Source organism: Habropoda laboriosa, unplaced genomic scaffold (genome assembly GCF_001263275.1).
Source record: "Habropoda laboriosa isolate 0110345459 unplaced genomic scaffold, ASM126327v1 scaffold92, whole genome shotgun sequence".
NCBI lineage: Eukaryota > Metazoa > Arthropoda > Insecta > Hymenoptera > Apidae > Habropoda > Habropoda laboriosa.
In genome coordinates, this window is record NW_017100268.1 from 2,092,357 (window position 1) to 2,115,895 (window position 23,539).

At 42.5% G+C, this 23,539-nt stretch overlaps 1 protein-coding gene across 1 annotated transcript in view; it reads right to left on the reverse strand.

The window, feature by feature from the left end:
• LOC108573396 (protein vestigial) overlaps positions 1–23,539 on the reverse strand; it is a 126,124-nt gene that overhangs the window by 30,269 nt on the left and 72,316 nt on the right. Inside the window, exon 2 of the mRNA XM_017935838.1 lies at positions 7–56. Coding sequence (XP_017791327.1) covers positions 7–56 — 50 coding nt within the window. The remainder of the gene's footprint in view (positions 1–6; positions 57–23,539) is intronic.

Consider the following 23,539-nt stretch of genomic DNA (forward strand, 5'->3'; position numbering starts at 1 on the left):
CTAGCTCCGCAAATTTCAAGACCCGCCGCTTCAAGCGATCTTTGGTGAACGTTCAACTGAAAGAATTGTTTTTATTTATTTTCACGGGAAGATTTCCCATTAGATTACCCCGAGAATAGGTAAACACTGCAGGTAACAGAAGAAATACAAACGGAGGAAAATTCAAAATGAGAAACTTACAAGACTTTGTCAATACATTGCTTGATGCCTCTTTAATTACTTCAGAAAATTAAATCAACAATATTCTGCGGAATTTGATAAATTTAGGTCGTCCCATAAGTTCCTGCCGAAAGTGAAAAATATTTGAATGAAAATCCAAGGAAATTCCAAACAACTTTGTGGAACGAGAAGGTCCTTAGGTTTAAGGAAATACTGATCTAAAATTACAAAATTATAAAATTCGACAGGAACTTCTGGAATGTCCTAATCATACGAAAACGTTCTAATTGCATCTGTGCGAAGTGAATTTGTATCGAAACATAAAGCTTGTTTCAGTGCAAAATTTTAATACGACAATTAAGAGATAGGAATTAATTAAAATATTTTTAAACGTTTCTCAAGTCGCCTACCAGCCAGATCTCTCTTGATAAATTTAGTAAACGAACCAGAGACGAAGTTTATCAACGTTTCAGTGTTTACACACGCGATGATTAAGATAGTCACGGTTTGAGTAGAATTCGTGTCATTGCTTTCGTGTATCTTGATAAATTTCGCAATATCCTTTCACTCAGGAGATTTTCACACGCGCCTCCTGTAACGTGTGCGCATTGTGCGAATCATGTGATATCGGTAATTATCAGAGTTCGAATAAGCAATAATTTCCACGATTTTAAATGTTCACTTCGATCGTGTGTGTGTGTGTGTGTGTGTTTATACAACGCATTGCGCTAAATCGTAATCCACTGGAGAGAATTCATTTTCTTACACCAATGTACACGTATCTATATATTATTTAAGTAATATTGATAAGAGTAAATTTTAACAGCAAGTGATCTTTAATTTATGATAAATTTACGTTCCCATTTTATCCTGAAAGAACTTGATATCCGATTCAGTTGTTCTTTTATTACTAAAATTTAGTTAGATTCAGAATGAAATTCTGTTAACAGTATTGTCTTGAAGAAAGAAAAACAGAAACGTAGAATTTGAAAAATCATTATGAAAAACTGTGGCTAACAAATTACCAATAGTTCTTGAACATGAAATTCTGTCTATCATAAATCCTCTAAATAGAACAGAATGCCGCCTACACGGTGCACGATAATTGCTAAACACTGCTCTGCACAATAATAACACGTTATTAGTAGGGTTGGGTCGTAAATAACGTCTGATGTCAGCAGCGTGTAGTTTCTGTTAACATTATGCTAGCGATATTCTAAGGAACAGTCGCGACGTGTACGTGAAAAACCATTACTAATCGAGAATTATCGAGCAACACAATAATACAAACCAACAGACAATTGTGAAAAATGAAAATCTAAGCGCTTCTATAATACTAATCAGACACATAAATTCGTGTTAACCTTGTTCGATTGGACGTTCAAAGAATTTTATACGAGAGATACCGATGAGCACCTAGATATAATTCACGCTAACAAGCCATCGACATTAATAGCAAACACATTCTTCGTTAAGATGCTGTGCAACAATGTTTACAGCCAAACAAAGTATTATTTATGACCCAGCACTACGTGTCTATTTGACTCATCTCGTTTATTATTCTAGTACCGTGTGAATCTCATTGACAGTCATTGACAGTCATTGTTATCAGGCTCTCAGGGTTTAATAAATACAAAGTTCACTCGATGATACACGAAACTTTACTACTGTACTTACGATCAAAATTCATTTTCATCGAACGAACACTAACGATACAACGCCACAATACGTGGTTCAATTTCATATAAAAATGATATTTCAAATCTCTCCATCGTGTGATACAAGAGAATCGACCAAGGTACCTCTATCTCCTCGCGCAAAGTGAAACGAAACCGATGTAAAGTGCTTCAACGGCTAAGACCGCAAAGGGTTAAATCCTGCCACAAAGGCAAAGGGTTAAACAGACAGAACAGATCGATGGCCATTTCGAATAGCAAGATCCCAAGTGACATCGATATCAACGTCCCTCAAGAGCACGCAAAATATCACAGACCCAAGAGAGGACCGCGGGCAACGAAATGCTCGTCGATGAAACGCTTCGACGTCTGTCTGCAACGACGCCGACAATTCCAGGGATTTTACCACCCTCCGTCCACCCCCGTTCCACCCCTATCGACCTGTCTGCCAGTCACTCGACGAATCTGTCGAGCTAGAACGCGACGTCGTCGTCGTCGTCGTCGTCGTTGGTTGACGTTTAGTAGGTAAATCGTACGAGCGACATCCTTAGAAGAGGGGTAACCTCCATTGAGCACATACCGACGCCAGGCGTCGGCGTCCATTGTGTCCCCCACCCAGTCCAAGCAGACTGCAAATAGCGCGAGAGCTATGCTATGCGCACTGGCATCGTCACGGCCGGTCGCAATGAGACCAAATAGGACGTAATGCTCGCTATTCATTAGATCCTACGGATGCAAATGCCACGCTGGGTCATGGCATTCTGCTCGAATTTTTTTCGACCGCGTCGATCTGCCCCGATACCATCGAGAGCGCGCGCGACACGACAAGCCAACTATTCGGCCCGCGGAGGATCGAAAGATGGCAGCCAGCGGAGCGTCGGGACACTCAGTCGGAGAACATTCTTCGAGATGAGTGCATAGAGAGATGACGATGGTGTTTCGACAGAGAGATCAGTTAGGGCTTTGTCGTTTTTCTTACTTGGATTGGTACAATTTTTCATTTGTATCCGAGGGAGTTAACCGTTTCGCTGCGGCAAATTTTAGTACACAACGCGCGTCGCAGACTCAGATATTTCACAAGGAAAAATGATTTACACTCATTTGCCGGCAATTGAACCAAAGAAACAGAGTAATGTAACGGAAACGAGACGGACAAAAATTTTCATTGAAATGTCTATATAGAAACAAAGCTCCAAAGGCAGATACAAATTAATTTCTTGTTTAAAAGCAAGTAGAAAAGAAAATAATGGAAAATATCTGTTTATATTCGTAATTAATTTGTTTAATTATTAACAGACGAATGTCAGTCATTTCTCATTGTACCAATAGTACTAATTATTTACTACCATCTCTGTGAAAAATCTACAACGCGAAATAAATTCTAATTAAGACTGTACGAAGACTTTTTCGACCGAGCGAATCGTACGAGTAAATGGCGAAGTGCAGCCATGGATGCTGTAACGAAAGCTACCGATAAATCACGTTTGTTCAGCATACAAGTTGCAAATACTACCGTAAATCACTTTTTAATAGACGATTTAGTACACGAGTTGAAGAAATTTTTTTCCAACGACTAAACGAAACTTCTTCTATAAACGTGCGAGATACTCTTTTTACACAGAATTCGTTAAATTTTCAAATTCTTCCAGCTACGTGATCCACGCTATACATGGATTATCCCACTTTTTCACTCATAAATTCTGCAATTAACAATGCTAGCCACGATTCCGCGAAAGCAAAGATATCTAATTACTATCCCTGACGACTCAATCTTTCCGTCCAATTCCCGAATTAGCAACGAACGAAGTAAGAAAATCTTGATCTTGCAATCCTCTGCTTAGCTGTGTGTCTCGTCGCGATACACCAGGTCGCCGAGGATTTCGCGGAAGGGCGTGAAGCAGCCGCGAGCTCAGACAATTGATGTCAATTGCTCCACGTTGTCATCATACCTCGATCAATTTTCCAGGACGCGTTCAAAAACCGAGAAACAAAGACTTGCGCGTGTATACGAGTACTGTGCGAACACGAGAAGACGACTAGCGTGACGGTACAGTTGCAAGAAGAGGAAATAGAGTCCAGTGCCCTTCTGCCGGGCAAAGGGCTAGCGACGTCACACATCTTGGCATACAAAAATCCAAAATGATTCTTCGTTAGGATTGTTGGTTTGTTACGAGAAATAGAACGCGTGTGTGTAGTGGTAACAGCGACAATGATCAACATACTGAGACAGGTTAATATAAACATATACACTACCGGTTTTCATCAATATTAAATCTGTTGCTAATTTTTTAAGGATTTGAAGTTTATCTCAATTCTACATTCATCAATTGATTCGAATGATAAAAAATTCTCAAAGTCTGTGACTTTTTTCTAGAAAGTTTTGCGTAAATTCCAATGCTCGGTGATTCCAAGCTTTTGGCCGGTAGTGCATGTATAGAAGAATGACACAATAAACATCTGCTTTGTTTTCTTTAGCGTCTTGCCGAGCTCTTATCATTGCGTTGTGACGTGCCTTTCTCGCGTGTAAAAATAAACAATAGTTTATCATTGAAGTACCACCTTTTAATTTATTGCCTAAATCCAATAAGCATGAATATTGTTACGGTCAGAACCAGAGTAGAAAAAAGTGGGGGCACTGTGAAGAACACCTTTTCTCGTCCTTTGACCATTTCAACCGACGACAAAAATACATATACCCCGTCTTTACGATTGTGTAAGAGGTAGTTAGGTCTATATTGGAAATAAAAGTCTCCTTTTATATGTCGGAAAGAAGTCTTTTCTGGACTCCCAAAAAGAGAAAGCTGGGGACCGCTGTTTATGCTATTGTATTGGAGTGTAGAGTGTCTGGACTCAAAGACACTAGACTCTTTGTTTAGAAAAAAAAGACATTTTTGTTCACAGACGGTATGTTTCATCTAGTGCCCTTTAAAAAGTAATCCAACAGTCTCTGTTACACTGCAACCAATCAGATTCCCTCCGCCAGCCAGCATCTCATCCCTGCACCCAAGATGAAACCGTTAGCCGCGTGGTTCGTCGTCTCGAATGTGGAATATTGCGCGCCTCGACGTCGATTAATTCCGCGCGCATAATCCCGCTTCGGCGATTATTCGAGGAACTCGGAGGACGTGAAAATGTGTGGAACGGAAAACCGACCGACAACGTCAACAGGCTGCATAATTTCAGCCAGCCTCTGTTCGTTTAGCCGGTGGCTATCGAGTGCTGGTCGCTTCGTCGCCGTTGCCGCTGTCGTCGTCGTCTTTCAGAGAGTCGAAGGTCAGCAGATTGACGAGCGATCGAAAGTGAACGGCGGTGGGTATACAGGCTAACAGGGATCGTGTGAGACGATCCTGCTGCATTACTCACGCGACTCACGGTGATCGCGATGATGGCCGAGAGAAATACGACCGCGTAAATACCGGTACGCTTTAATGACGATGCCCAGGATTTCCCGCCTGGCATCGAGGCCAGATGCTTCCCCGCCGCGACTTCCGGGCATCGGCTCCAACGATTTGCAGACAGAAACAGTTATCTCGTCGATGGCATATCCGCGTAGAAACCGGTAAAAATGCGCAGGATGAGACTTAAAGAGGCGGTTTCAATGGACGGTTTGTAGTAAGAGACGTACAATCGCTACGGTTCTAATTCTCTGGCCTGAAAGCGGTCTTTGCTGCTTGCTTCAGGGAGTTTTCTAATGACTGTGCATGCAAGAGTTACCTATTTACTGTTTCGATACCGCGTTAAGTAACAGAAACTGAAACATTGTGCCTTATTAGATTTACAAGTCAGAATTGCTTTTGTCACACCTTGACCGTAATCTTTGGCACAAGTCTGACTCGTTACAGTGCAAAGGGTTAATTATGACGACAACACAGTCGTTCATACTGATATTAAACGAGCTAATCAAAAGTCTAAGTGACTAACTCCATCGAGCAAAATTTATTAAATTTGTTTTATTACAAATTGCAGAAATTTGTTTCAATTTAAATTTGAAGAATTGCAAAAGGATGAGTTAATCATTTCGGCTTCTGAGTCGCTCAAATATCTTTCACAGAGTCTTTAATAATTAGTTTAATTATTATCCAACATTATGTACTAATTTAAGCCAGTAGCCAATAAATACATATGTCAAATCACCCAACGAATTGAATCACTCTAACCATTTCCACGTACAATTCCATCCTCTACAAAGCTCCAAAGCGCGAAAATCCAAGTTCCAACAAAATTCTCTCCCGAACCATCGAATTGCTCCGAAGGTAAAACTCCTCGCAGCGCAATTTTCACCAGCAGCGTGGCAATTTTATCGTTGTTTTCGAATTGCAGCCTCGACATAAGCGGAAGCAAATAAACGAATTCCACTCTAAGGGACGTGCGTATATTAGTAGCAAGATAAATCGGGGAGACTGGCGCGGGGTCCAGCCGATATTCATTATAGCTAGTATCCTATCTGACGGCACGGGCCGTGTGCCGCCGGTACATCGATCCTCGAGATCGTGCCGAACACGATCGTAATGATCCAAGAAACGGTGTGGTGGTGTGCGCGAAGTGCATGCCATCCCGACGCGATGATAAAGGACGCGCGATCGCAGTCGAGTACACGTAGCCGGTAGCCATTATTGTTGCGCCAACTATCGCAAATAAATCTGCCCGACAGATGGGTGTGCATGAGTTATAAGCCGAACCATGGCGAATCGAGAAAGCACCGTGATTGGTGTCCTCTGAGCTACAGTCGAATTCCGTGACGATAAGGGACACTCATGTTTCTTGCTTAATCGTAGTTTCGATTACGCCGTTTTAACGTTTTGCGAGATTTTTGTGTGGGTTTAACCCTTTCGGCGCTGAAATCTCCGATTATGGGCGTTTATTGTTAGGCTGTTTGCTTGTTGAGATAGAGCGTGTGCTTTGTAAAAAGTATGTGGATATACTGAGTGAAATGCAGGGAAAATTGAAACTAACGTGTCTCTGATTCTAAAAAAATCAAAAGGTATTTTACTCGTTGTGTGAAGATAAATCCAATCTACCCCTAAATTACTCCCAAAGCGAACTATATTTTCCGCGGTGGAACGTTACTGTTTAATTCGAAATTTAATTTCCTCGCTCCACTGCAAAAAATGTAATTAGGTTTATATTCACCTTTGTTTACCTTATTTGAGTAGCGCGTTCGATTCATCTGTCGAGAAAAATACCTTTCAACTTTTATCGGTGTATCAATTAGAAACAGAGATACGATGGTTTAAATTTCGCTACGAACTTTCGGAACATCCCAATATATCTGAAATTATTTAAAAATTCCACTTCCTTCTCACTGCATTCCCAAAAATTTCACAACGTTCGTAGAGGAACTAGGAAAAATTGCGTAATCTGCTCAAATAGAAAGGTTCCAAATAGGAAAATCTCCAATTTTCAAAGGCAAAATCTCAAATAGGAAAACAGAAACTCCATTGCATAACAATATTCCCACTGGAAATCACACTTTGAAACAATACAAAAACTAAGCAAATATACTCGATAAAATTTGCATAAACCAATTTTCGTTAACACCCAATATTTCAATCCTCAGTCTACAATCTCACACAGAACTTAAAAAAAGCTTCCTTCGCCAAAAGGAAACGAAGTTCTCAGGATTAATTTAATTTTCCCAGAAGGAACGTTCTATTTGTGTCATACTCGGTCCAAAAATGGTACGTATCAACGTCACACGTCGAATAACTCTAGAAATCGTACAATGCGATTCCCATTTGAACGCGGGAAATCGCCTTATAGCGCGTATCAAAGGCGCATCAATCTTCACGTTACCCGGGAAAAATCAATTATATATTCAGCGCAAGGATATTACAGCGCGGCGAAGCGGCGTTTAGTGAGGCCTGACGACGCGTAGGAGCGTTTAACGTGTCGCATAAACTACAATTTATACAATGAATTAGAGTTTCAGACTCGCTAATGAACGATCGCAATCACACGGGGGAGATGTATGCGTGGTTGCTATATACGAACGCATACCCGATCCCTCGTCATTCGACGGCACGATACGTGCAATTGCAGTTGCGTATGCGACGTGGTGGCCATTATTGTTGCGCGAGCCCCTGCGAATGAGACCGGTCGACAAATGGACGCGGGCGAGCGATGTTAAGTATAAGTTTAACCCTGGCAAATCGACCAAGGGTCGTGCAATGGTACACTTTGCTGGGAGAATAATCTTCGTTTTCTTTTTATTCAGACATTTATTTGTCAACGTTTGAACCTATACTCGTGTCTCGTTTGTCTGTATCTAGAGATTTTGGATTTGATAAGTTTAGAAAGGATTGTTTAAGCGTAGCTGTTTTATGTAAGACCTGTAAATTTATGGACGGTACATATTGCGAAGATTGTGGAATTGTAGCGCTGATATTTGAGAGATCAGTGGATGAATCATTTGGGAGATTTAAACGTAGAGACGTTATTACAGGCATTTGAGGATTTTTTAACTGAACAGGTTTGAAATTCAGAATGGAAGATATTTTATGTTGCTTTCACCAGTGAAGATTTGTACACTTTTTTCATTTGATAGCTGTAATAGTGTAGCGATAATTTGTGAAACTGAAAAATAGAGATGAAATCGATCAAGGATCGTGCGCGGTCCATTTCTACGCAATGATACACTTTGCCAGGAGCGTAATCCTCTTTTACAGTCGCTATTCTTCGAGTCACGGGAATTTATTCGAGAAAATATTTAAGATCGCGGAATTATAGCGTTAAAAAATGCCCAGTATCCTTTTTTGAAAATATTTCGATTGAATTTCTATTATTTATGCGGATTGCTTAATCTTGTACAATCTTGTGGATATATACGTATATTTAGATAGCTGTACTAATTTGAAAGAAATACGAAATATTCGAAGAACTTAAGGGAAATCCGTTACATCTGATCAATTATCGGGGTTTCGTTCTATTTAGAAAATTCTTACCGATCAATGTACAAAGAAGTATTGCTGAAAAAAGATGTCATTGTTGGTTTTGTACTTTCTAATATGCGAAACATTTCCAGGAGACACGTAGCATTCTGTACATGGTTTCTTCTTGACAAGTCCCATTAGTGTCTCCTTGTCTAAGGTATAAAATATTTCACTCAGTTGGATTAACTGTTTTAGCGTTAGCAGAAATACCTTACTTTTACTCCAGCAGATAATGCGGAAACATCGGATCGACCAATGCTAATTCTTCAAAAATATATTAAAACAGCGTATTGAAAAACCAATTGCACAAATGGAAAAATCCTATTTTGCATTCGTATTTCTTAAGTTTTCCCCTCGATAAACTACAGAATAGTATCAACCAATGAATTACTATACTTCATGCTTCTTCCCCAACGTCTTACACAAGTAAAGCTGCTAAATGAAAAGTTTCTTTTCAATTTCATTTATCTAATTTATCAGCAATACAAATAACGATTCAACAGTACTCTTCCCTTTATACACACATGAGAATGTCCATTTTTCCTTTTCACAACGATTACTTTAGCTAAAAATTTCAATCAAAGCCTACATATATTTAGAAGACAATTTTCTTATCAGCAATACCAATAACAGTTCATCAAAAGGACCTCCTCCCTTTGTACGTTAAAATGTCTGTTCTCCATTATATCAACAATTATTCAATTTCCAGAAAATAACGTCAATCTAAATTGCAACAGTTAAAAATTTATCAGAAGATCAGAAGAAAATTTTGTCTATATCTTGAATAACTTAAAATATGCATTACACCAACGATCACACCCCAACCTACCCACCTCCAAAAACCAACGTCAACCCAAATTTCATCACGCGCATCTCTCAGACACTCTCAGATCACAGCGTTCCAGCACAATCCAGCTCGACTAAAAGGCATACTTGTCCCGCGAAAAGCGAAACTGTCCGGAAAAGCGTGTCTCGACTCCTCCAACTAAATAATAACCACGCATCCAACAAAGTCTGAACCGTGTTCCAGTCCCGTTTCTTCCGTCCCCTTCTAATCAGTTTGTCGTCTCCGCGGTTCTCCTCTCGCGCCCCCGTTGACAAGCAACCTTTTCGCGTGTATATCGGGGCGAGAAACGGGTCGCGTACCCCGCCTAACCAATTACGTCCATACATCAGTGGTGGGTAGCAACGCACGAAAATAAGCTGACGCTGATGTATGCTGTGACTGATGGCGGCTGCCGCGCCGTGGCACGCGTGGGACAAGAGAGGAAAGTCACTCGCTCTCTCTCTCTCTCTCTTGTGTCGCGAAACGTACGCGCGCGCGCGGCTACGCCTCCAAGATGTTATCATTATCCACTATAATAAACCGGGGTCCCGGCATTCCACGGGCTAGTACATCACCGGCGTGATCCTGAAACAGCGAGAACTGGCGGGGCGGCAGAGAGCGACATCGAACGATGACCGCCGGCATTCGGGGAACGAGCAATTGATCATGAACTTGAGAGACCAACCAGCCGAGGAATATTCCTCCATCGCTGTCTCTCTGCCTCTTCCTCGCCTTTCTGCGCCATTTCGTTGACTAGTGGTGCTTCAGCTTTTTCTCCAAGGGTGATATCTCGGGAAATTGATTTCGACGACAGGGATGATTTTATTGATTGAGAGTGGAGGAGAAGAGTTTGTGTTTAGGAGGGATGCTGTTTTTTTGGGTAGTGTGCCTTTTGAGGGTTGTGGAAGGAGGGAAGTATGGCTGGAATTTGAAGGTACTTTTTTCAGAGTATTAGTTGGATTGGAAGTTTTAGAGAAGCTACCTGTTCATTTTCTGGTTTTAGACTGAAGGGTAACTTGAGTGATTAATCTTTAGTTGCTACTATTGTTATCCTATTAAGTAGCTGTTATTTTCTTGATTAATTAGTAGTCATAATTTTCAGTTACGACTATTAGTTATCATATTGATAAGCGTGTACCTGAGAGCCAGACTGACCCAAGTCTTCTATTGAAATTTCACAGGAGAATAACAAAACATCAGCAAAATCTAGTAGCTTTTATTTCTTTCGACGAGTATTAAACGCTCCTAAAATTTCACCGCAACTATTTCCATCGTGACAGTTGAGAACGTCTAATAATTCCAAAATGAAAGATTTCCACGTTTATTAAGCCTTCTTCCATTTCTTTCGACCTGTTTCACCACCCAGTACAATCAAGCACTTCCAAAATCCTCCAAGAAACAACGAGCAACCGAAAAAAAAAAATAAGAACCTCGACAACCCACGCGTAATATTCCTCGATTCTCCTCTCCGACCAACCCTCGTTCCCATAAAGACCTCTTTAACATCGGTTCAATTAAACGAGACAATAATTCGTGAGACACAGAGGGTGGTAACGGAACGAGAGAAACAAAACTGCAAACGGATTAAACCGAGGGGCGCGCGGTTTGAATCTTCCATAGATTACCACAGCGAAGCATCTAGCATCGGCCGGACGACAATGTGGTAATTAATCGAAGCAAGCCTGTCTCCGACTGGTCGGCTCTTCCTCTTTTGCTTTTTCTCTTTCACCCGAGGCAGCGCGTTCGCTTCCCTCGAAACGGTCCACGTCCTCTCGACATCCTCGCAGCCACAACGAAGCAACCTCTCTCTAGGCCCGAGAGAGAGCTGCTCGCGGTCTTTCAAAGCATTCCAAAGCGCGAGCGCCTGTTCCCCTCTTCGTTCCCCCCTTTGCCGCCCCTCTTTCATCCCCTCCTTGGATCCGCCATCGGTGTCGAGTCACTTCACCAACCTAAGGCCGCGTCTTTATTTGTTTCCCCTTTTGCCTTATAGATCTCTGAATCTCTGTATCGCCTTCTTCTTCTTTTACCTTCTTCACCTCCCCTTACACTGTCGTTCGGTTCACCTCTGCTCGTAACAGCAGAGTCTCTCCCCTCTCTCCCCCTCCAACCCCCATTAAAATGCTTAATACCTCGATGATCCCGGACGTTGATTTGGATTTATGTTCCCCCGCGAATCGAGCAACTCGGACTGGTCACGGTTGTGTACAGAATCCGGCGATCATTGCTCGCCGGTGTTCTTGCGTTTGTTTCTGCGTCGAAAGTATCCGGAGACCTTTCTCTCCAGGGACCAGTTTTTGCCCGTTCTGCGAGGGATTAATCGTGTCGATAATTCGTTGCTGGTTTAGCTAGAACGGCCTCTGTTCGTTGCTCTCTTCTTTTACCCCCATCTGACGACGATTGTTGTACGGTTCGACGATGTCGGTGTAAGAAAGAGAGGTAAGACGCGCTTATGAAAAGATCTTTCGAAGACGTAATCGACGACAATGCATCCCTCTTCTTGCAGTTGTTCGACATAAGTTACGTTGTTCTTGCGATACCCTGCAATTTCAAATGAATCACTTTGTTCCACGAACCTCCACAAATTATTTATTAATGGCAAACTTATTTCGGGTAATCATATTTTTTGTGATTGAAATTCTTGCAGTTGTCTGATACACGGTTGAAATCAATCGGAGGGAAACTTATTCCAATTTCATTCCATCGAATACGCTCTTGTCGTAAATAATATCAGCACAAGAGGCGTGGAAACAAGGGAAACAAGCATCGCTTAAACAGACGTCTACCGAGTGAATCACTTGTCAAGCCATCAAACCAACGAAAATTTGTCGATCACGAGCGGCGACGACACCGTGGCGGCTTCCGAAAACCGTGTAAAACCGGACAACCCCCATCGATCGCGAAGGAAACGAATGACCGGACGTCGGGCCGTCCGATTCCCACATCAATTCAGCCAGAAGATCCGGAGGAGAAGGAACTCCGTCACTCTGTTCGACAAAGGCGAGTCGCGGTGGTAAACGGAAGGGAAACACAACAACAAGACGACGATACGAAAAAGAATGGGCATCGACCGAAAAAGGGATGAAAAGGCGCGTCTTTGGTTTAGCGAAAAACGAGCTAAACGAAGAGGAGGAGGAACGTTCTGAGGAGAGGGAAGGCGAAGGGGTTCGGTAACAAGCTACCACGGGGTATCTTGCAATTTGTTTGCCGGACACGGCCATTCGTCGACACGATTCTCCTATCTTCCACGAAGATGAGAGTCCACAGATCTCGACCGCGCCGCTGGATTACGACTATTGATAAGGCGCCGGTGAACGAGTTCCCTTTAGTTAAGTTTAGTTCATTAGCAAACCAGCCAGGTGGACGATGGAGCGATCCCTCGTTCGCCCGACAAATTACAACGAGATCGGCCCCCGCCTCCTCCTCCCCCTTACTCCTTCCTTCCTTCGATTCCCAACCACTTTGGGGATACGAGAAAGTGCACCGGCCGTCCGGATACCGGGTTGCACGCAGGAATTGTCGGGATTTGCAAATCGATTTCGCGACGTTTCAACGGCAAGTTGTGACCAACAGACGCCACGATTTTTATAGTAATTAACCAGAGTGGAGAAATTTATTCGAACCAGATTTGACGACCTTTTCTAATTGGACGGTTAAGTAGCTTTGAAATTTAGAATCGAAGGTATTTCATATTATATCTTCACTTCTTTGATAGTCAAGACACTTTTAGAAATTATTTTTTGCGACTTCGCTTTTATGATTTCTGCAAAGAATGGGAATGAAAAGGTGCTTTAGAAATGCATTCAGAATGATGGTTCCACTATTAAAATGTAATAATTTTTGACCGCAACGGAAGGATGGAGAAAGATTGGCTTCGGTCAAAATACACACATGTTCGTGGATCGAATGTGTCGATCTTTCACGCGCCTCGGCCTCAACACAGCCTTCGCAGTTACTATCAATATCAGCGGGAAGAAAAATGGCAGCGAGGAACTGAAACGGCGGGAACACTCGGCCGGCCGCGATTCCATGCGTCAAATAACGATGGCGGTGGCGTGCATTCCTTCTACAGTGTGTTCGACCTCTTATTTTCACTCGGCCTTAAACTGCGCGTGTAAACCGGCGCTATGAATTTCGCGGCGACATAATCGTAAAGCCGATAAATAGAGCGGCATTCCAACCCGCGGGCGTCGAGGCGCCCCGTGCCCTTAATAACCTGTCATTTTTATCATATTCTCACCCGAGAAGAGTCCTGAAATTAATCGACGGCCAAGATCCAGGATGGAAACGGAAGGATACAGCTGTTTCCCTTTGAAGTTTCACGCCACGTGCCGGCTACGATCCGCGCTTGTCTCAATTAAACGGAAACGCTCGGTGGAATGTGTATCGAGCGATGATTCACGACGATCCACAGCTCGGAAATACTCCGCGATCCTTATTAGATTCCCCGTGATTTACGAACTTGGACTTGGCGGAGTACGTTTCTGGATTCCCTTTAATGGACGCGATTTCTCCGGTTGCTTTCGATCCGCTGGCTTTTTCTAGCCGGGGAAAATGTCGGTCGCGTACCGCGGACGATACACGCCATTGAATATGTATCACGTTTTTTTTTCCATACGGAGTTCCAAAGATACTGGACATTTCGCGCGTTTCCAGGATTATCGCGAACGACGGTTGTAAAATTTCGTACATTTTTCCCCGCGTTGCCAGGATTGAACTGAGCTGGTATTGCAAAATTTCGTACGATGTTTAAAGGTAATTGCTTAATCTTCGGTTTAAATTCAATTTTAACCATTTCTTCGTCGATCTTGTTAAAAACGTTCCGCTATATTGCGGGTGATATATTTTTATTTACAAATGAAAAAGAATTTCTTACTTCGGACGTTGCAGTTCTTGTAAAAGAATTTTCTCAATAACTCCTCAATTTTGTAATATTTTTACTTTTTAAAAATTGAAGAGGAAAGTTGCATTTATATCCTCCGAGAAAATTGAAGCTTTCCATTTAGTAGTTACCAATGAAAAAAGATTTGCATGCATTTATATCAAATTTGAAGACACAAAAATACACAAAACGCACGTAATAAGCAAAAATATATAAGCGAGCCCAAAATATAGTTATTTTAATTACATTCCTAAAAATATGAATTTGCGTAAAAATCCGCAGTCTATTAACGACACAACCAAAATATCCACGCGGCGTAAGTCCCAATTAGAAAAAAAAAAAAAGAAATTACTTCTCCAACTCGAGAAGCAACTCTGCATTCCGTCATCGAGCTAACCTAATCGATTCACCACTCTCCTCTCTCTCTCATCGAAGCCTATCCATCTGCTGAAGCTTAAAACATGCTCGTGGGACACGGAGAAACGGGCGAGCCCCCTTCGATAAGGGCTCGTTCGTTTGGCATAAAAGAATTGCTCACCGGTATCCGTTTAATGTCCCTCCCCGTTGGTAAGTACCATGCCAGCCAGATATCCCTGAGTAATATTACTGCATCGCGATATAAATGAAAACGTATCCCGGGATGGGAGGTAGGCATTGGCGTGGGCAACCGGTGGGCCCCAGTTCACCTGCGAAATTCCCCCGCGAACCAACTGCCCTATTCAGGCCCACTGCCAACGCGGAGGAGTGGGGGTAGTGGAATAGGCGCGTTAAAAGCCATGGGACCCCCGAGAGATACCGGACAGACGAGGCCTTTAGTGTCCTGTTATCAGGCCCGATCCGATACGGTCACCAATAACTTCGGCTACCTACCGCAGCGCACGTACTAAAGGTTATACTCCGGCTGTGGGCCCGCCGCTACCGGCCCATCGGACCATTTACCAACTTATTACTATGTACCGTCCACCGGCTCATTCGAACTTCGCGCCGGGCAATAGTTGTCCAATAAAAAGCCGCTCTTTACATCCGCCGCGTAACGCCGCGCTCCCGCCGGCCATAACCGAGATGCATAACTTAATGCACTTTATCGGCCACTTGTTCCTCTCTTTTTCTCGACCGCGGGGGAGGAGGCTGTTGACGTCGCGAACGATGAAGCCGTGACCCGTTCAGGATTACGATAGGAATTGAACGAGTACCACGCGGAATTTCTTCCGGTGAATTTTCATTTGACAATTGTCGCGGGGAAATTGTGGCGGAGATGGCTTTGTGGAATTTAGGAAGATTGGTGAAGTGAAGAGTTGTGGATTGAAGGAATAGTAATTGTGGGTGAGATTTTTATTGGAGATTTGGAAGAGTCGGTGGTTTCGGTGTTTCAATGGGAAAAGTCAATGGGACATTTTATTGGAAACGTAGGAGATTTGATGGTTTCGATATCGAAGTAATTTATCTTCTCCCGCTAGAAGGTATTTCCGGGGCGACTTTCACGTCAACGAATAATCATTTTGTTCCAGGCGTTTCGCAACATTCCCGTAAAATCTCGAGACACCAAGTTCAAGATTCCTGATTCGTCCTGGTAATTTAGATCGAGCTCCCCGAGGGACTGACAGCGGAACCATCGCATTTCTACGCTTCGAGAAAGATCCTGTCGGCTTGACTAATTCTGGCGCCTGCTCCGTCAAGCTATTGAAACCATCGCACCGTGAAAACTCCGCCCTAATCGAACACCTCCTGGACTAAGAAAGGACGAGCCCCCAGAGTTTCACTTTTCAGCGAGAAAAATTCCCGTGAAAATGTACAATTCTAAATGCAATTTTAAAACCACTTCTAAAATTGACGAATTTATTACGAGATTCTTGTTTTATTTCTAATGCAAATTTTCGTTTGTCAACTTTGCTTCTAATTTAATTTAACATGGCTTAAAATGTTAACATGGGTAAAAATCCTCCATTTCGGTCAGTATGTGCCCAAACGAAAGAGAGATTAACCCTTTAACCTACAACAACGTGTCAGACTCGTGGCGGAAATTTTGGTCAAGATGTGAGAAAAATACTATTGGTACGAAAAATGAAACGTAAGCCTAACTTTCCTTTTAATTTGTAAAACTGAGGATTACCGAATGTAATTAATCTGCGATAGATTAGCTTTTGTTACTTTGATAGTCAGAAAAAAAAATCACAGGTTAAAGGCTTAAGTTCTGCGTCTAATTCAGAGTAATATGCAGCACTTGTATCATTCACCTTTCAAACAGAAAGTAAATCTCTGCAGTTCATAAATAAGAATAAGTAAAACTAAGCAATTTCTTCATTTTGGTCCTTAAATGTGAATACGACGTATTTTATAAAGAATCAAAAATAAACAATCTCGCAGACCGTATCTTGACTTCCTCGGTTAACAGATCGAAGTACTAATTATAACGCTAAAACAAAGAACATCGTCACGTTGTAATTCCCAAACTCTGAGCAAATTTCAAACAAACAACGCAATCTTAAATCTCGCATCGACAGAAAAAGAATCTCGTAAAATATGAAACGATAACGTGTCGAATCGCAATTACCTCGCAACCTTCCATCCGGCAAACTTTCTACAAATCCATCAATTATCGTATCCACCTTTCAGAACCGCCTCCAACTGCGTCAATTCTATACGGCACAGTAAGCATTCTAACAACTTCATTTTACAACGACGCGACCACACGAGCGATTAAACGATACAACGAGAGACAGGCTTCAACGAATCCCTAAGCTGAAAGTTCGTGCGTCCGCGTGCACGCGCGCGTTCCACTGTTCGCCTAATTGTTTCCTTATCCGTCGATGAAACGCACGCACGGTGATTATACGGGTGACACGCGAAACCTTTCATTTCCTTATGACTGGTGCGCGATATATGAATTCCTTCCTGACATTTCATTGCATCAAGTAGTGGCCGAACTACTCTAGGAATCCGACGAATGTCCCTCAGCGAGTCGACGCGCGCGTGCTTTTCTACGAGGATCGCTCGCCGCGACGTTTTACCGTGATTCCTTTATTTTCCCGGCCAACAACCGCCTCTCCTGAACAATTTCAGCTTGTCCCGCAGAAGCGAGGGACTTTCAGAGCCGAGACACACGGAAGAAGAAGAAGGAACACGCGCCTCTTCTTCTTTGTTCCTTCTTTCCTTTCCGCAAGAAGCTTTCACCACCCTGGTGACACCGATATTTTCGCGATGCAAGAATGTTCTTGCGAAACAGTTTCTCAAGTTTCAGAGATGAATTGTTTGTAACGTAATTGTGTACTGGACCCTCCTTTAGTTTACTCGAAGAGCTTGCAAGTCGTTTGCTGTTGCAGCTAAGAGTAAACGAGAATGTAGGAAATTATTTGCACATTTGAAAATCGTTGTTTCATTTTATAATGTAAATTTACATTGCCCTGTCTTCGTTTTATTGCCGCATCAGTTAAGATTCAAGGAGGAACTTCTAATTTAAGAAATGTTAGAATTTCTTTATCGAAACGAAGATCCACACAGTCCTTTATCAAAAATTAATCGCCTACGCGAAATACAATATGTACACCGCGTGCGATTAAAAAGAATGCAAACTGTATATCACGTGTGGTGATGAGAAAAGAAAAATCGTCAGAAGTGCAAAGTTACTTTTAACCCTTGTGTCAACGACCCCCAATCGTCCAATTTAAATAGCTTTCTGACGACAAAGTCCTAAATTGAAGCAAACGCAGATAGAAAATGTGCCAAATAACAGCAATCTGGCCGAATACTAGAATCTTTTACCCGGAAGATCAAATCGACGCAACACTTGAAACGTCCCTATTTTTCCAACCAAGAAACTCGCCTAACGTCGTTCGACGTGCAACGCCGTATTACCACCAATTCCTACTAAATCACCTCTCCTCGATGCTTATCACCCACAGTAGAAACTGCCAAACAAACTGACAAAACCTTCGATACGGAATACCAAACATCGAGGCTGGTACTCTTGCCATTCCGCGTCATTACCCAGTAATGCCTTCCAGTTTGCACCCTTTGCATTCCCTTGGCAAGCGGTTTAAGTAAGGAGCATAACCAGCATCGCCTCGCACAACCGGCCAGCATATCCATACGATGGCATGAAAATAAGGTCGGACGATTATCTCCGTCGGTTGTGGATCGTACCAGATAGAAAAGCGGGTCGATCGATTGCCAACGATCGTGACGCATCGAAAGAAAGATCGCGCCGCGCGATCCCCTTTCGAAAATAATTCTACCGACTCACAGTCACAGCTCGACACTCGAATACCTGCCGTTCGTTACGTGGCCCGAGCAGATTGCCCAGCGAGAATGTGATCCTTTTGCACGCTGTTACGATTAATATTGAACGCTTACTCCACACACGCAAACGTACACAGATAGAGGACTTCGCTGTTGCTGGTTTCAGCCTTCGAGTTTTCCGCGCGTCCTCCCATCGACGACCTCTCTATCTCTGGTACGGATACACCTCGGTAATCCCCGTCTTTTTCTATCTTTTCCTGTCATTCTCCTCTCTCTCTCTCTTTCTATCTTCCTTTTTGTCGCCGCACGCCGGTATTGCATTAGTCCCGATGCAAGTATATTGAGGACGCGCGGATTCGTCTCGAATGCAGCGAGGACTCTTATTACATTGACTTCTGGAAACCGCTGCGCAGGCCTAAGAAACCTGGCGAGTGGAAGTCACGAGCGAGCGTGGCCGCTTTTACCGCGCCGGAGATTCCGCGGAATCGAATGGATTCCCGCGATCCACGAGAATTCAGATACACTTTCGGGTGGGCGATCTGGAGCTTCGGCGAAATTTTACAGGTGGGCGTTGTCACTGGAGGTGTGTTTCATTTAAATAAATGGTAATATCTGCGAAATTTTTAACTAGCGCATCGTACAGCGTAGGTAAATAATTTTATTTGTAATTGGTGACATGTAGAATCGAGTATGTAGTTATAGTTGAGCCGCTCAGAATTGAATTTATCAAGTTTGTTTTATTTATGAAGAGTTAAGCACCAAGCAAGTGCGTTGGTACTAAAATTAGAAGAATTTGAGAAAGTGGAGTTAATCTACGTGGCTCAATTTTTGATTGGGAGGGTAAGAAAATAGTTCGATACGTTTGTATACAAATCTTGATGATTCAGTCTGGAATTTCGCAGTGCACCGAGTACACACGACAAATCTTCTAAATATCGTCAGATACTTCCCCAACTTCTTCTCTTTGACGATATCTGGACATCGTCACTTCCACTTGAGCCCTCAGTCCTCTCAACCAAGTACGTGACTTTTCCAAAAACAAGCGGATTAGCTAGCGCATGGGCCTCAAGGACCTCCATCGTAAATTACTCCTTTCCCAACTCTCTCCAAAAACACCATCTCCGCCCTTTCAATAAGCAATCAAAATTCTGAGCGCTGTTTACTGATCTCGTGTTAACCCTTGAGTTGATAAAGATAAAGACGATTTTTGATAGCACCCAAGATTGTATCCCACATAAAAAATTCTTCCTCTGTGAAAAACTTGTAACTAGTAGAATTGACTAATACAATTTAACAGGACAAGCAATGCTTTTTGGTGAAAATTTTACAAACACCATGTTTGTGGAAGATTTCACATAAGAAATCGCTGCAGTAACTAATGTAGTGTTAGCTCGCCTTCTTCTGACAGATTGGAGGTATTATATGTTAATGAAGGCAACCACCTATCTACCATGAAATCGCGAAATTTCGTAAGCTCGCCCTTCTACGGTATAGTAAACCGTAATAAATAAATAAATAAATTCTCTAGCTCTATCTTCAGAAGGAAGATATTATCACTCTACTCTTACCCTCTCGATAAAAAATTCTGGCAATTTTGCAGAAGCTCCACTTCGCTAACTTCAAAGTGTATCTCAATTTTCCAGAAGTATTACATTCACATATTCTCCTAAATTAAACCCAGTGAAAATAGATAAACAACAAAACATCGAACCAAAATAAGAAGCGCCATTACTTATAGCACGACCTGATACCTGCAAAAATTAGTGCACACTTTCTATGACACAATTCGTTATCTAACAGATAAGCATAAAAATCCTCCGAGGAAAGGGAAATTTGAAAAGCAAGAGAGAACGATCAGAGTAGAATAGCTGCGTCTCGAGTATCGGCAAGATATCGATCCACGGATCAATCCTCCGTGGATCGTCTAAGCGAGGAGGCAGCAGCGATCGGAATGCGATCCTCAGAAAACAGAGGTGGCCGGTGAACGCAGTGGCACGAAGTGTAGCCCCCTTTAGCGCGTGTCGCAAAGAATGGCGTTCCTAGACTAAAAACGGAACAGCGGCAAGGAATGTAACGTTGCAGCACACCTTGCCCCGAGCTGTGACACGAGTTCGCGCGGCCGCGTATAGAGAACGTGAGCGCGCGCACACAACCGTGGACGCAACCTGGCACGCGTGAGATATGGCGATTCCGTGCCGATAATTGTCGCGCATCTTGCTAATTCCACGATCTACCGAGCATTAGGCCATATTGTGTCCCCGTGTGACGTGTCACTTCTCCGTGTCCGCTGCTCGTCTTTCTCGTCACGACGCGTCAAGACTTCCTTTTGGTCACGCTCGACACGCCTGCCTCGCCTTTCTTTCAAGCTTTTCTTTTTCCCTTCAAGAAGCGCGGAGAAGAGGACGAACGTTCTTTCGGAGGATAAGGAAGAGCTGCACACTTGGTGTGGATGTTAACCCTTTCGTCACTGAAATATTTTCCTTTCTTTCAAGAGTTTCTTCGTTCGGCTGCGAGGGATATACTGAATTCAGATCAATTTTTCTTAGAGTACTCAAGTGCAGCGTGTAAGTGCCGAGTTGTACGATGAACGTTTCTTCAGAGAGCAATATGAATGGATGTTTTATTTCTTAATATTTGTCAGTTCTTCCCAAAGTAACCTCGTTTATTTCTATTCTTTGCCAATCGTTTAACCCTTTCGTGACTGAATTACTTAGCAAGGAATTTGCTGTTTACTAAATTCAGATCAATTTTTTTTTCGAGTACTCAAGTGGGACGTATAAAGGGTTAAGTCGTATCGAAGAAGCTTCCTCGCGTTTTAAAAAAATTCGATTGATCATGGTGATATGATATGCTTATTGAAAGTTCAGAATTACGAATAGTTGTAAATGACTTATTCTTTCCTGTAATTCGAAAATGTGTCTTTCCATTTCCAGATTTTTTTTGTAATTGTCACAAATGTTAGAAGTGATTTTTCACAGCATGTCGATACCTATCGTTCTTCCATACTTATTTCGTGTTTGCACATACACCTGTGTATCTAAAGGACAAACACTCTTTACCAATTAAAAATAAAGCAGGCACAGCCTAGTAGCCTAAGCAAAATGAAAGATTCGATCAAATACTGGAATATACCAAACTAAAACACGAACACACCCCAAAACCCCAAATTAGCATCTCGACCACTAATTAAACGCATCTATAAACGCGTGCAAAATGATACATACTCGAAAAATTTCGCAACAAATGAATATCCAAGCGATCATTCAACGCTAAAATAATCAAGCATACTTAAGTAGACCGCATGATTAAATACGATCGCGGTGCACCTTAGAGGGTTGATCTTGCGGAGAGGTAAACTGTTCCTGACGTTACTACCAGAAATTTTCGCCGTAAATCTAGCTCAAAGCCAGCTAGTTGAATGAAAAGGACAGCTGCTTGCGGTCTCCGATTCTGGTGCAGTTCTCGCTGTAATCCAACGGGTCATCCCGGCGTGATGAATTACCATCAAGGATAGCGCTGTTTCCCTGCTCCTTCCTCGTGTTTCACGGTAAACGTGATTAACGCGTTCTTCTGATTATAACCTAACCGTTTGATCTTGACACGCAAATGTACACTCTCCTCTATCCGCAGCTGCGGCCGATATTATCGTAGAACACGTGCTATTCGGTTATTACTGAATTCGGGATTATTCTTCAAAGCGCTCGAAATAAGATTTCGCCGCGGATCGTAATACCATTTCTGCTTCAGAAGCTCGTAACTCGCGTTCGTATTGTATTTGTAGCACGGGTCTCATCTGAAAATTACACCGAGCTTTCTGGATACCGACTCTAATGAGTGATCGCGTATGTTCGGTAAATGTACATAAGGCGACAGCCGTTTTGTAGATTAAGTAGGAAGACCCCTTGGAATGTTTTGCTAAATATTTGCCTAGATCGGTGGAGAATTAAGTTTCATTAGGCGAGCGAACATGTTCTTTGAGTTTGTGAAACAAGGTAAATTTACTGCACTTGGGAAGAAAATTAGCGAGATTGTAGTAGAATCGTTATTTTGGGAATTGAAGAAAAGATGAAATTTATCACTTCGTAACACTAACTATTCTTTTATGAATTTAATATTGTCCGCACTTAACGTTACATTTTGTCACAGGCCAACGCCAAATTTATGCAGAAAATGTGCCGCTTTTTTGTGATTAAATATTCTGAAACAATTTGGGACATCAAAAGAGACCAAATTTATCACTTCCTCACAAACTCAATATTACACACGTTGATCATTATCAAAAATACGGAAATTTTGTAAATTTATGAAAAATACAGAACACAGAAAACTCTTAAGAAACACTAAATATCGCCCCCAATTGAGGCGAACAGTCGGAAGCGTTCTCCGAGGGCAATTCGCAAAGTGGACGATCACAATGAACGCATAAATTTCGCTTAACAAATTCGCCCGGAAAATGGCGGATCTATCGCGCAAGCCCTCGCGAGTTTTAGCTGGCGTACGAAACGCAACGAGAGAGGCAGCTGCTACAATAGTCACCTGCGGTGATTAATGCCGTCCGGTCGGCGATCGTAAATAACAATAAACCAGTTTACTGGAAGAACAGTCGCGTGGCTTCCACGGTTCTGGGAACTATTCTATCGCTGTTGCCTCCTCTACTTCGTCGATGCAACAGTGACGACGAGCAATTAATTTCCACGGACGTGAATCACGATTGGTTTGTTGAAAAATTTTCCAACCACGAGGAACAAGACACGGGAGAGAGAGGGGAAGGCAAACGTGGCCGCGACCAAGCTTCTTCGTTTCTCTTTTTTAATACCGTGAAAAAATCCACTGA